General features: G+C 36.2%; 1 protein-coding gene across 1 annotated transcript in view; it reads right to left on the reverse strand.

Annotated features, from left to right (window-relative positions):
- Positions 1–46: 46 nt before the first annotated feature.
- Positions 47–14,900, reverse strand: part of MYH15 (myosin heavy chain 15) — a 144,487-nt gene continuing 129,633 nt past the window's right edge. Inside the window, exons 39-41 of the mRNA XM_060640105.3 lie at positions 3,267–3,362; positions 2,224–2,358; positions 47–170 (exon numbers count right to left, since the gene is read on the reverse strand). Of these exons, the coding sequence (XP_060496088.3) occupies positions 156–170; positions 2,224–2,358; positions 3,267–3,362 (246 nt within the window). The 3' untranslated portion in view covers positions 47–155. The remainder of the gene's footprint in view (positions 171–2,223; positions 2,359–3,266; positions 3,363–14,900) is intronic.

The raw sequence follows: 14,900 nt of genomic DNA on the forward strand, positions 1-14,900 counted from the left end.
TATTACATTTTCTAATCACCTTGTTTAAACTGCTTTTCACACCACATAAACATGCTTTTTTTAATGCTTGTTTCAAATGCAACTTAAGTTTTCAGCAATCAAATGGTACCATCCTTGGACTTGTCCAACTTCTGTTTTTCATAAGCAAGGACTGCTTATTCTTCATGAGCCTGAAAAACAATATGAGTGTGTTCTGTGAATTCCTGTGACTTTCATCAGTGGCACACACACCCAGAATCAAGCCCAGTCCCTTCCAGAGTAAGCAGACCTCATCCAACTCCTCATTAGCTTCAAAGGGATACGGGGAATTGAGGCAATTATGTGCATTACACAAAGCAGACACAGGTAATTCATCTGAAGGACGTGCTTGGGTACTCTCAATTTTCTGCCTGCCAAGCCTTGCCAGTGAAGGCAGCGCCCTCTACAAAAGAAAAGGAAAGGCTGTGGCCATATTACCACTGGCTCCATAGCTGGGACACACAATTCTACCAGAAAACGTTTTCACTTGGTTTATGACAGTTGAGAGATTTTCAGGCTTTCCTTCTATAAATGGGAAACAATTAGTCATTGCACTGCCAAGGATGGTTTTCCTATTCATCTTGGGCCTCTCAGAAGCAATTTCTGCTTCACTCATTTTATTCTTTGTTGGAAACAACTGTGACAAAGTCGAATACATTACATCTGTTTTGCAGCCCTTTTGACCTCCTACAGCTGAGTGCAAATGTAGCCTGTGTGAGGCATTTCCCCAAACAAAACTATTATGTGCAGTTGAGGGGCAGGCATATTGGTTTATATGCACCCAAAACCAATGCCACTACCCTCTCAAATTGTGGCCAGAGTTCAAACCATTCAAGTGGACCTTTGCACATAGGCCTTATCCCTAAGACAACTATTCAAGCATCAATAAGAAATTTCTGGAGTGTGCCAATGACCCATGCTTCGCATATTTAGATCTAAACCTATTCAGTACAACCAACTTTTAGATTCTCCTTCAAAAGAGATTATTTTGACCTCCTTCCAGGTAGTATTTATTATGGGCAACCCTATTTATTTATCTTGCAGAGTTATTAGTAATTCATTTATAAGAAGACCAGGCAGGTACCAAATTTTTAAAAATGAAATGGTGGCTCTCTGTGCTAGAGACTGTACTAAGTGTTTTATAGGCATTCCATAAAGGACAGCTAATGTCTTATCTAATGTTCTTTAGTTCATTTCTCCTAAAGCTAGACCTTATTTAAACACCCTGTGTTCCTGGAAAATCTAATAAGAAAGCTGAGCTTCCTTTGGTCTCAATGTTAGTATAACACCAAAATTCATATATTGAAATCTCAATCCCCATAGTGACGGTGTTAGGAGGTGGGGCTTTAAGTATGAGGGTGGAGTTCTCATGAATGGAATCAGTGCCTTATAAAAAAAAAATCCCCAGAGAGCTCCCCCCTCTCACCCCCACTCTTTCACTATGTGAGGACACATTGAGAAAAGGGCTATGAGGAAGTGGCCCTCACCCAGATATTGAATCTGCCAGCACCATGATCCTGGACTTCCCAGCCTAAAGAACTGTGAGAAATGTTTGTTGTTTATAAGCCACCCAGGCTCTGGCATTCTGTTATAGTAACCTGAACACACCTGGACAAGCCCACTGTTCAATGGTCTTTGTCATGCTGCCACTTTGCTGGTAAAGTTAGGGTAGTGCCCGTACCATGGGATCAGAATAGTAGTGTCATAACCCACAGATATGGAAATATCCTTTCTCCCTGCTTTAGGACAGAACCAGGAGTAAAGCTAGAAAAGACAAGTGCATTTATTCTCCACTGCCTCAACTTTAAACCTCACCCCCCAGGTCTCCATACTGATTCAGTATAAAGTCATGTACTTGTCTACCTAGAAAGACTTCTCTTGGAGTTTCAAGCAGATCCATCTTTCAAACTTTTTAAATTATCTTTGTTCTCTGGACTTCTGACTGTTCTATAAAAGTGAATCTAGGACCTGGAATTAAGAGTCTACAAGTTCACCTGGAATTAAGAATTTGAGAAGTATAAATACAATGTGCATTCCACCCAAATGCTTAGCACTTCATATTACCTGGACAAGGAGAATTTAGTAAATAGGGAAGACTTTAAAGGGAAGGGGATGGGAAACAAAGAGATTTCTTGTTCTACTCGTTGTATGACATGAACCCTAAACACACACACTTTAAGAATTAGAGTTGAATATCTGACATACCTTTTTTGTAAACTCTTTTGCTTTCAACTTGAGTTTATTGACTTGGGATTCTGCTATCTCTGCCCTTTCCTTAGCTTCGTTCAACTCGTGTTGCTGCTTCTTATACTTGGAAAAATATTGATTGGCTTGTGCTTCCTATAAAAATAAAAAAAATGAAAAAAATATCCCTGTGCTTACATAGTCATTTTCTCTGCTTTGACATGAGAAAGTTGAAAAATGTGTGAAAGGAATATAAACTTCTGAGTGTTGAATGGAATATATTTTGGTATGATATGATATATAAGGATTCAGACTTTCTAGAAGGCATGATATCCATTTTTATAAGCATTGTTTTCTGGAAATTTAGAACCTGCTCAGCACGTTCCACTAATTGGATGTAGTATGGTTTTCATGGGCATCTTATGTGTTAGAAAAACCACAATTGTTTTGCAAACAGCTAAACATCCTAGTTTACCTCTGAGTGAAGGGGGCTTATCTTTAAAATTATATGTCAACAAGTAATTATTACATATAGCAGTTTTAGGCAAAATTATTGAAATAATTCAAAACCCCTGAAGAGATATTATTAGATATATATTATTAGATATAAGCCAATATATACATTACTTATGAATTACATTCTATGTAGCTATGAGTTGGCAACCAGCATTGGCAAGTACATTTCAAATGATGACAGTTTTGGCCAGAGTTATGTCGAGGCTGTGAAACCACTCACCCAAGGATTTTTAGGGTGAGGAAGGCCCCAGGGTGACTATCTGGCCAAAAATTTGCCATCCCAAACGACATCATGTTTTTACTTGACTCATTTTTTGCAATGCACATATCTGAGCGTAACCACAAGGTTGATGGTGAAAGCTCTGGCTCCCCGAAGGAAAAAGTAACAATTTTTTGAGCATGGGTGATAATTCTAGTCTGAGAAAAACTAGAAAATGAACAGACTTTAAGCTGAGCTGGTCCTCTCTGACAAAGTGCTTACCTATCTCCATAAATCAAAAACAATGGCTGGGAAATCCATGAGGCTGTAATGGCTGCCAGGTACTTACTGCTGCCTCCATTTGCTGCTTGTAACTTTGTACTTTTAGCTGAAGTTTATCCATCAGAGTCTGCATCCTACTCAGATTTTTCTTGTCATCCTCTGCCTGAAATGCATAGATAGGTATATGAAAGTGATTTGAATGATCCAGCAGTCTGCATTGGGAGCAGCCTCATGTGAGAAAATAAAAGGAAATTTATTATTTTAATTTTGGAGAGGGAGAGGGAGACAGAGAATCTGAAGCAGACTGCACTGTCAGCACAGAGCCTGACATGGGACTCAAACCCACAGACTATGAGATCATGACCTGAGCCCAAGTCAGACACTCAACTGACTGAGCTACCCATGTGTCTTGGTTAGGAACTTTACTGAATAACTTGAGTTGTGATTTGAGAAATGGGTCTTACTTTACTTATTGTATGTTCTCAGAAATTAGCAATGACAGTCACTTCTTCTAACAGTCCTCCCATCCTAACCAAGCTACACCAGCCTGTGGTTTCTCAGTAGGAATGAAGTACCATTATAACAGAAGCTGTGTGTACAAAACTAGAAACCAATCCTCTCCTGCCACTAATCAAACCAACTCTTCCCCCTTGAACTTTCTAATTGACTCTTCGTTTTGGATAATGGAATTATAGAAAGGTAAGTCTTCTGGAATTGTGGTGCGGGCATCAGCAGAGAGTGAGGAAAATTCTATGAACTGTGGGGACCTTGGTGTGTACATTCTCACTGCTTCCATTGCAATCCAGGCTTGGGATTGACAAAAGAAATCTAGTAGGATAGTGTTTCTTAGCTGTGCTCTACAGAGCCCTGGGTGTTCTGAGGAAATAGGAGGGGAGAGATACACAGGTAGGAAAGTCTCTGCATATCCCCCACTTTCTCATGCCCTTTTAAGTAGAGTATCTCCACTTTGGAGCTGTTGAACTTTCCAAAATAAGACCATCTCAGTTGGCTTGTGGTTGAAATACTGTTTTTTTTTTTTAAAGTTTTTTTTTATTGTGAGAGAGACAGAAACAGTGTAAATGGGGGAGGCCAGAGAAAGAGGGAGGGAGAGAATCCCTAGCTGCCAGCACAGAGCCCAATGTGGGGCTTGAACTCATGAAACTAGGGGATCATAACCTGAGCCAAAATAAAGAGTCAGAAACTTAACCAACTGAGCCACCCAGGTTCCCCAAGATACTGATTTAATCAAGGTCTGCCTCCTGCTACTCAAATGATTTTCCTGTTTTCATATTACTTGTTTCATCAAATGTCAACTCCTTTGGTGACTTTCATAGTCTTTCTACTGCCCTTCCACTGCTTTCCACAAACTTCCTCCACTCCAATTAAACTCATCTATTACCTCATAGTTCTCTTATTCCCTTCTCTGTAAGTTTAGTCAATATCTCCGCTTGGACACTGTACCAAGGAAAGAGATAGAAATGTCAAGTCTTTCCACAAAAGAGGACTATTTGCTTATCTTAGTACCTGCAGCCTAAGGAAGGCTTCTAACTTAACACACATAAAGGGGCTGACTGCAATGCTCTCCAGAGACATGAAAGGCTGGTAGGCATCATATTCACACTTGCCCTCTGCCTCACTCCAGGTTGCTCTCAGAAAGGAGGCTTGTGCATGTTTAGTGCCCTGGTTTGTGGATGCTCCCCAGAAAATACCCCATGAAGGCATGACTCTGGTGGCCAGTGGTACTTATGTTCATGGGTCCCATAGGGCTGCAACAAATAGTGCTTAGCCAGCTGACCCCTCCCCTGCCATGTCACAATACAGAAGCAGAATACTGAAATGCCATCTTTCTGTCAGACTAATTCATATATCTTAGTAGCTGTCACTAAGAAGCTGGCTTCTAATTTAACATACATCAAGGAGCTGACTGCAATACTCAGAGACTGGGCAGGCTATCTTCCCCACTCCAGTTTGCCAGTACTTCCAAGAAAGGAGTTTGTACACAGGTCTGGTGTCCTGGATTTTGTAGCTGCTGCCCAGAGGACACATCCCTTGATAGCCGGGCTCTGGTGACCAGCAGGGCTTGTGTTCGCAGGTCCAATGGTATGGCACAAAGAAACAGTTGTTAAATGGCTATCACCCCAAGGCTCAGCAGAAATAAAACAGAAATGGCCATCTCCCAGTCTTCGCCTAGAAGAGGTATATATGCATATTTTAAAAGCTCCTACCTGCGGATCCAGATTCCAATCAGCCTACATCTAGGTACTGAGATCTGCCCCTTTTGGATACCAATAGGCTAGGACACCCTAAACTATTGGGAGCCACTACGAACAAAGAAGAGGGCTTGGATAATGACAAAGGTTTTAGAAACAACCAAGAGCTAGAGCATTGTTGAACAATAAGGATCATGTCCTACATGAGACCACTCATTCAAGACTGGGAGAGGTAGCTGTTTTACCTAATGCATAGAAATCAATGCAGAAAATCAAAGAAAATGAAGAAACAGAGGAATGGGCTTCAAACAGAAGAGCAAAATAAAATCTCAGAAAAAGAGGTAAGTGATTTACCTGATAAAGAGTTCAAAACAATGGTCATAAAGATGCTCACCAAGCTCAGGAGAACAATGCATGAATGAAGTCAAAATTTCAACAAAGAGAAAATATAAGAAAGTACCAAACAGAATCACAGTAATGAAAAATAAGTGGACGGGGGTGCCTGGGTGGCTCAGTCGGTTAGGCGTCCAACTTCAGCTCAGGTCATGATCTCATGGTTCGTGGGTTTGAGCCCTGCATTGGACTCTGTGCTGACAGCTCAAAGCCTGGAGCCTGCTTCAGATTCTGTGTCTCCCTCTCTCTCTGCCCCTCCCCGGCTCACACTCTGTCTCTCTCTCTCAAAAATAAAATAAACATTAAAAAAATTAGAAAAAAAAAAAGAAAAAGAAGTGGACTGAAAAGTACAACAGAGAGTTCAACATCAAACTAGATGAAGCAGAAGAAAGGATAGTGAACTTGAAGACAGGGCAGGGGAATTCATCTCATCAGAGCAGCAAAAAGATAAAGAATGAAAGAGTGATGGCTTAAGAGACTTATAGAAGAACATCAAGCAGACCAACATTTGCACTCTAAGGGTCCTAGAAGGAGAATAAAGAGAGAAAGGGGCAAAAATTTGAAAAAATAATGGCTGAAAACTTCCCTAACCTGAGGAAAGAAAGAGACATCCAGATCCAGGAAGTTCAGAGACTTCAAATGAAATAAACCCAAAGAGACCCACACCAAAACACATAATACTAAATTGTCAAAGACAAGGAGAGAATCTTAAAAGTAGCAAGAGAAAAACAACTTGTTAACCCCATAGGACTCTATAAGCAGATTTTTCAGCAAAAACTTTCCAGGCCAGAGGGAAAGGTACAATACATTCAAAGTATTGAAAGAAGAAAAAAAAATAAAAACCTGCCAATTAAGAATACTCTACCTGGCAAAGATGTCCTTCAAAACTGAAAAAGAGATAAACAGTGTTCCAGGCAAGCAAAAGCTAAAGGTGTTCAGACCATTAGACTGGCCTTATAAGAAACATTAAAGAAACTTCTATAAACTGAAATGAAAGGGCCCTAATTAGTAACAGGAAAATGAATATACATATATATATGTTGTATATATATTTATATATATACATAAATATATATACATGTACATGTATATGTCTATATGTATATATATGTATATTTTCAGAATAATATAATGTTTGGTGGTGGGTAAATCACTTATGTATCTAGTATGAAGGTTAAAAGACAAAAATAGTAAAAAATAACTTCCAATATCTGTTAATGAATACACAGGATAAAAATATGTAAATTGTGACATCAACAAACATAAAATGTTGCCAGGGAGGACAGTAAAAATATAGAGCTTTAGAGTGCATCCCAATTGAAGTTTAAAATAGACTATCATAAATACAGTTTGTTTCATGTAAGCTTCATGGTAACCACAAAGCAGAAACCTATAGTAGATACACAAAAGATAAACAGAAAAGAATCTAACCATACTACAGAAAATCACCAAATCAACAAGGAGCAAGAGAAGAAGAAAGTAACAAAGGAATTACCAAACAGCGAGAAAACCAACAAAATGGCAATTACGTGCATACCTATCAATAATTACTTTAAATATAAGTGGACCAAATTTTCCAATCAAAAGACAGAGTGGTTGAATGGATACAGAAAGGAAACTCATCTAGCTTCTTCCTACAAGACACTTCAGACCTAAAGACACACAGACTAAAAGTTTTAAAGAATGCAACAAGATATTACATGCAAACATTAACCAAATGAAGGTGGGGTACCTATACTTATATCAGACAAAATAGATGTTAAGACAAAGATCTCAATAAGAGGCAAAGGTCATTATATAATGATAAAGGGGTCAATATAACAAGAGGATATAGCAGTTGTGAATATCTATACACCAATATAGGAATATCTACATATATAAAGCAAATGTTAACAGACCTAAAGGGAGAAATAAACAGCAATACAATAAAAGTAGGGAACTTTAATACCCAATTTTTATTAATAGATAGATCAGACTGACAGAAAATCATTCAGGAAACATAATCCTTAAATAAAACATTAGACCAGATGGACTTAACAGACTGTATACATTCTGACCAAAAGGAACAGAATACACATTATTCTCAAGCATGCATATAATATTCCTCAGGATAGATCATATGTTAGGCCACAACACAAGTTTTAATAAATTTAAAAGGATTGAAATCACATCAAGTATCTTTTCTGACCACAACTGTATGAAACTAGAAATTATAAGAAAAAAAAACCTGGAAAATCCTCAAATGTAGGAATATTAAACAATATCACTAAACAACCAATGAGTCAAAGAAGAAATCAAAAGAGAAATAAAAAAAATACCTTGAGACAAATGAAAATGGAAATACAACATACCAAAACTTTTGAGATGCAGCAAAGGCAGTTCTGAGAAGGAAATTAATAGTAATAAATTTCTACATTAAGAAATGAATAAAGATCTCAAATAAACAATCAGACTTTAGACCTTAAGAAACTAGAAGAAAGAACAAATACCAAAGTTAGCAGAAGGAAGGAAATAACAAAGATCAGAATGAAGATAAATGAAAATAGACTAAAAAGACAATAGAAAAACACCAATGAAACTAAGAGCTATTTTTTTTTTAAAGATAAACAAAATTGATAAACGTTTAGCTGGACTCACCGAGAAAAAAAAGAGAAAAGATGCATACAAAAATAGAATGAAAGAGGGGACATTACAACTGATACCACAGAAATACAAAGGATCATAGAAACCACTAAAAACAATTATATGCCAAAAAATTGATAACCTAGAAGAAATGAGTAAATAAATTCAGTAAAGTTGCCAGATTCAATGTTAATATACATAAATCTGTTGTTTTTCTAGACACTAATAATGAAGTATCAGAAAAAGAAATTAAGAAAACAATTCTAGTTACAAGTGCACCAAAAGAATAAAATAACTAAGAATAAACTCAACCAAGGAGGTAAAAGACCTGTGTACTCTGAGCTATAAAATGTTGATGAAAGTAAATGAAAATAACACAAACAAATGGAAGGATATTCCATGCTCATGGATTGGAAGAATGAATATTGTTAAAATATCCATACTATAGGGGTGCCTGGGTGGCTCAGTTGGTTAAGAGTCCAACTTCAGCTCACATCATGATCTCATGGTTTGTGGTTTCGAGCCCTGCATTGGGCTCTGTCCTGACAGCTCAGAGACTGGAGCCTGCTTCAGATTCTGTCTCCCTCTCTCTCTGCCCCTCCCTGGCTTGTACTCTGTTTCTCTTTTCCTCTCCCCCTCTCCCTCTCTCTGTCTCTGTCTCTCATAAATAAACATCAAAAAAATTTTTAAATATCCATACTGCCCAAAGTAATCTACAGATTTATTCAATAATACTCATTATTAAAACACCAATAGTATTTTTCACAGATCTAGAACAAATAATTCTAAAATTTGTAGAACCACAAAAGACACCAATTAGTCAAATCAATCTTGAGAAAGAATAAAGCTGGAGGTATAATAGTCTCAGATTTCAAGATGTACTACAAAGCTATAATAATCAAAATAGCATGGTACTGGCATGAAAATAAACACACAGATCAAAAGAATAGACTAGGGAGCCCAATAATAAGCTTACATTTATATGGTCAGTTAGTCTATGACAAAAGCAACAAGAACATACAAGGAAGAAAGACAGTCTCTTCAGTAAATAGTGCTGGGAAATCTGGGCCACTACATGCAAAAGAATGAAACTGGGCCACTTTCTTCTTAAAGCATACAAATAAATATACTCCAAATGTATTAAAGACTTAACTGTGAGACCTAAAACAATAAAACTCCTAGAAGAAAACATAGGAAATAGTCTCTTGAATGTTGCCTTAGCAACATATTTATGGATGTGTCTCCTTAGGCAAGGGAAACAAAAGCAAAAAGAAACTATTAGGATTATGCCAAACTAAAAGGCATTTGCACAGCAAAGGAAACCATCAACAAAACAAAAAGACAACCTACTGAGTAGGAGAATATATTTGCAAGTGATATACCTGGTTAAAGGGTTAATATCCAAAATATATAAAGAACTTACATAACTCAATACCCAAAAAATCCAAATAATCTGATGTACAATGGGCAGAGCACCTGAATGCAATAATAATACAAATAATACAAATACTAATTTGCAAAGATATAGGCACCTCTATGTTTACCGCAGCATTATTTACAGAGCAAGATGTAGAAATAGCCTAAGTGTCCATCCATAGATGAATGGATAAAGAAGATATAGTATATGTATATAATGGAATATTACTCAGCCATAAAAAAGATGCAGTCTTACCATTTGCAGCAACATGAATGGACCTAGAGGGTATAATGCTAAGTGAAATAAGAGAAAGACAAACACCATATGGTTTCACTTATAGGTGGAATCTAAAAAACAAAATGAACAAACTAACAAAAATAGCAAAAACAGAATCTTAAGTACAGAGAACTGTGGTTCTGAGTGTGTGTGTGTGTGTATGTGTGTGTGTGAAATGAACAAAAAGGGGTAAGGGGAATGGGAGGTACAGGCTTCCAGTTTTGCAATGAATAAGTCATGGGATGAAGACATATACAGATTATAGGTAATATAGTTAGTGGTATTGCAATGGCATGATATGGTGGCAGATGGTAGCTACACTTGTGGAGAACATAGCATTACATCTATAGTTGTCAAATCACTATGTTGTACACGTGAAATGAATATAACATCGTATGTCACTTATATTGCAACAAAAATATTTTAAATAAACAAAATTGATAAACTTTTGGCTAGACTCACCAAGAAAAGAGAGAGAAGACTCAAACAAATAAAATTAGAAATGAAAGAGGAGACATTATAAGTGATACCACAGAAATACAAAGAATCATGAGACTATTATAAACAATTATATGCCCCAAATTTGGATAACCTAAAAGAAATAGATAAATTCTTAGAACATACAACCTACCAAGACTGAATCATGAGTAAAAGGAAATTTGAGGATATCAAAAATACAAGAAACAACAGATGTTGTCAAGGATGTGGGAAAAAGGAAACCTCTTGCACTGTTGGTGGGAATGCAAATTGGTGCAGCCATTGTGGAAAATAGTATGGAAGTTGCTAAAAAAATTGAAAATAGAAATATCTTACATTCCAAGAATTGAACTACTTGGTATTTACCCCAAAATACAAGAACACTAATTCGGAGGGATACATGCACCCCTATGTTTACTGCAGCATTATTTACAATAGCCAAACTATGGGAGCAGCTCAAGTGTCCTCTGATAGATGAATGGATAAATAAAATGTGGTGTGTAAAGAAAAAGAAAGGGAGAGAGATAAAAACAAGAAACAGACTCTTAACTATAGAGAACAGTGGTTGCCGGAGGGAGGTGGTTGGAGGGATGGAACTAGGGGATAGGGATTAAAGAGTATAATTATTATGATAAAAAATAAAAATGATAAAAATAAATCAAGTACACCATAAAAAAAATCGTAACAGACAAATTACTAGTGAGGAGATAGGATTAGTAATCAAAAATCTCCCAACAAATAAAAGTCCAAGACCAGGTGGCTTCACTGGTAAATTCTATCAAATGTTTAATGAATAATTAATACCAATCCTTCCCAAATTCTTTTTAAAAAATTGAAGAAGAGGGAACACTTCCAAACTTCTTTTATGAGGAAAGCATTACCTTGATATCAAAACTGAGAGAGAGAGAGAGAGAGAGAGAGAGAAGGAAGAAAGGAAGCAAGCAAGGAAACTGAAAACTACAGGTCAATATCCCTGATGCACATAAATACAAAAATCTTCAACAAAATATTAGCAAACTGAATTCAGCAATACATCAATAAATCCAATAATCAAATTGGATTTATTCCAAGGATGCAAGGATAGTTTGATACCTGCAAATCAATGTGATATACCGCATTAACAAAATGAAAGATGGAAATCATATGAACTTCTGAATACATGAAGAAAAATCATTTGACAAAACTCAACACCCATTCATGATAAAACCTCTCAATAATGTGAATATAGAGGGTTGTATCTCAACATAATAAAGACCATATATGAAAAACACACAGCTAACATCATACTCAATGGAGAAAAGTGGAGAGATTTTCCTCTGAGATTAGGAATGAAACAAAGATGCCTACTGTCACCACTTTTATTCAACATATTACTGGAAGTCCCAGCAGCACAATTAGGCAAGAAAAAGAAATAAAAGTCATCCAAATCAGAAAGGAAGTAAATGGTCTTGATTTGGAGATAATAGTATATGTAACAAAACAAAACAAAAAAACCCTAAAGACTCAATCAAAAACTGTCATAAATAATAAACCGATTCAGTAAAATTGCAGATGTAAAAGCAACATACAAAAATCGGTTGTGTCTCTGTACACTAATAACAAACTATTCTAAAGAGAATTTGAGAAAACAATCCCATTTACAAATGCATCAAAAAGGATAAAATAGTTAGTAATAAATTTAACCAAAGAAGTGAAAGATCTGTGCTCTGAAAACTGTAAGACATTGATGAAATAAATTTTAGGAGACACAAATAAAATGGAAAGTTATTTTATGCTCAGGGGTTGGAAGAATTAATATTGTTAAAATATCCATATTACCCATAGCAATTTATAGATTCAGCACAGTCCTTATCATAATTTCAATTGTATTTTTCACAGAACAATTTGAAAATTTGTATGGAATCACAAAAGACCTCTAATAGCCAAAAGAACCTTGAGAAGGAAGAAGAACCCTCAAGTCATCATGCTTCCTGATTTCAAACTATAAAACTATAGTAGTCAAAGTATTGACATAAAAACAGACACATAGATCAATGAAACAAAATATAATGTGCAGAAATAAACTCATACACATATGGTCAATTAATTTATGACAAAGGAGCTAAGAATATACAAGGGTAGCCTCCTCAATAAATGGTGCTGGGAAAATTGGACACCCACACGCAAAAGAATGAAACTAGACCACTTTCTTATACTATACACAAAATTAGCTCAAAATGGCTTAAAGCCTTAAATGTAAGATGTGAAACCATGAAACCATAAAACTCCTAGAAGAAAACAGAGGGTAAGCTCCTTGAAATTGGTCTTGGCCATGAAGTTTGGATTTGACATAAAAAAACAATGGCAACAGATATAAAAATAAATAAGTGGGACTGCAGCAAACTAAAAAACCTCTATACAGCAAAGGAAACCTTCAGAAAAATGAAAAGGCAACCTATGGAATAGGAGGAAATATTTTTAAATCACATACCTGAGAAGGGATTAATATCTCAAATACATAAAGAACTCATACAACTGAATAACAAAACAGAACAGGAAACAAAAAATATGCTTTAAAAATGGGCAGAGGAACAGAACATGCAAAGATGCTCAACATCATTAATTATCAGGGAAATGCAAATCAAAGCAACTATGGGATATCACTTCACACTGTCAGAATCACTATAATCAAAAACTCAAGAAACAAAGGTTGACAAACATGTGGAGAAAAAGGAACCCTCGTGCACTGTTGGTGGGAATGCAAACTAGTACAGACACTGTGGAAAACAGTAGAGAGGTTCTTGAACAAATTAAAGAATAGAGGACTGAATCCAATAATGCCACTACTGGGTATTTATCCAAAGAATATGAAAACACTAATTTGCAAAGATAAATGCAGCTCTATGTTTATTGCAGCATTATTTTTAATAGAAAAAATATGGAAGCAATCCAAGTGTCCAAATAAAGTGTGGATAAAGATGTATATATACATGACAGAATATTACTCAGCCATAAAAAGAATGAAATCTTGCCATTTGCAACAACGTGGATGGATCTAAAGGATATAATGCTAAGTGAAATAAGTCAGAGAGAGACAAATACCATATGATTTCATTCATATGTAGAATTTCAGAAACAGAACAAACAATAAAGAGACAAATAAAAAAACAGACTCTTAACTATAGAGAACAAACTGGTAGTGACCAGATGGGAGATGGGTAGGGGGAATGGGTGAAATAGGTGAAGGGGATTATTAAGAGTATGCTTATCTCAATGAGCAGTGAGTAATGTATAGAATTGCTGAATCACTATACTGCACACCTGAGACTAATATAACACTATATATTAATTACACTGGAATTTTATTTTTAATTTTTTTTATATTTTATTTAAATCCGAGCTAGTTAACATATAGTGTAGTAATGGTTTCAGGAGTAGAATTTAGTGATTCATCACTTACATATAACACTCAGTGCTCATCCCAACAAGTGCCCTCCTTAATGCCCATCATCCATTTAGTTCCCCCCCAGCATCCTCCAGCAACCCTCAGTTTGTTCTCTGTATTTAAGAGTCTCTTATGGTTTGTGTCCCTCTCAGTTTTTTAGCTTTTCTTTTCCTTCCCCTATGTTCATGTGTTTTGTTTCAAATGAACAGAGGATCTGAAGAGATCTTTTTTCCAAGAAGATATACAAATGGCCAATAGGTACATGGAAAGGTGCTCAACATCACTTACCATCAGGGAAATGCAAATCAAAATCATAATGATATATCAAAAAGACAAGAAATAACAAGTGTTGATGAGAATGTGGAGAAAAGGGAACCCTTGTGCACTACTGTTGGGGATACAAATTGGTGCAGCCATGGTGGAAAACAGTATGGAGCTTCCTCAAAAAATTGAAAACAGAACTACCATATGATTCAGTAATTCCACTTCTGGTTACTGATCTGAAGGAAACAAAATCACTATCTTGAAATACCCCATGTTCATGCCAGCATTATTTACAATAGCCAAGACGTGGAAATAACCCTAGTGTTCATCAACAAATGAATGACTAAAGAAAATGTGCTATATGTACAATGGAATATTATTATTCAGCCATAAAAAGAAGGAGGTCCTGCCATTTGCAATCCTTAAGGGCATTATACTAGTGAAAGAAGTCAGAAAAAAACAAATAATGTATGATCTCACCCATATGTAAAATCTAAAAAACCAAACTCACATAAACAAAAAAAAAAGAATTGGTGGTTGCCAAAGGCAAGGCTCTATGGGGGTGGGGAAAATGGGTCAAGGTGGTCAAGAAGTACAAAATTCCAGTCATAGGATGAG

The sequence above is a fragment of the Panthera onca genome, chromosome C2 (genome assembly GCF_046562875.1).
Source record: "Panthera onca isolate mPanOnc1 chromosome C2, mPanOnc1 haplotype 2, whole genome shotgun sequence".
NCBI lineage: Eukaryota > Metazoa > Chordata > Mammalia > Carnivora > Felidae > Panthera > Panthera onca.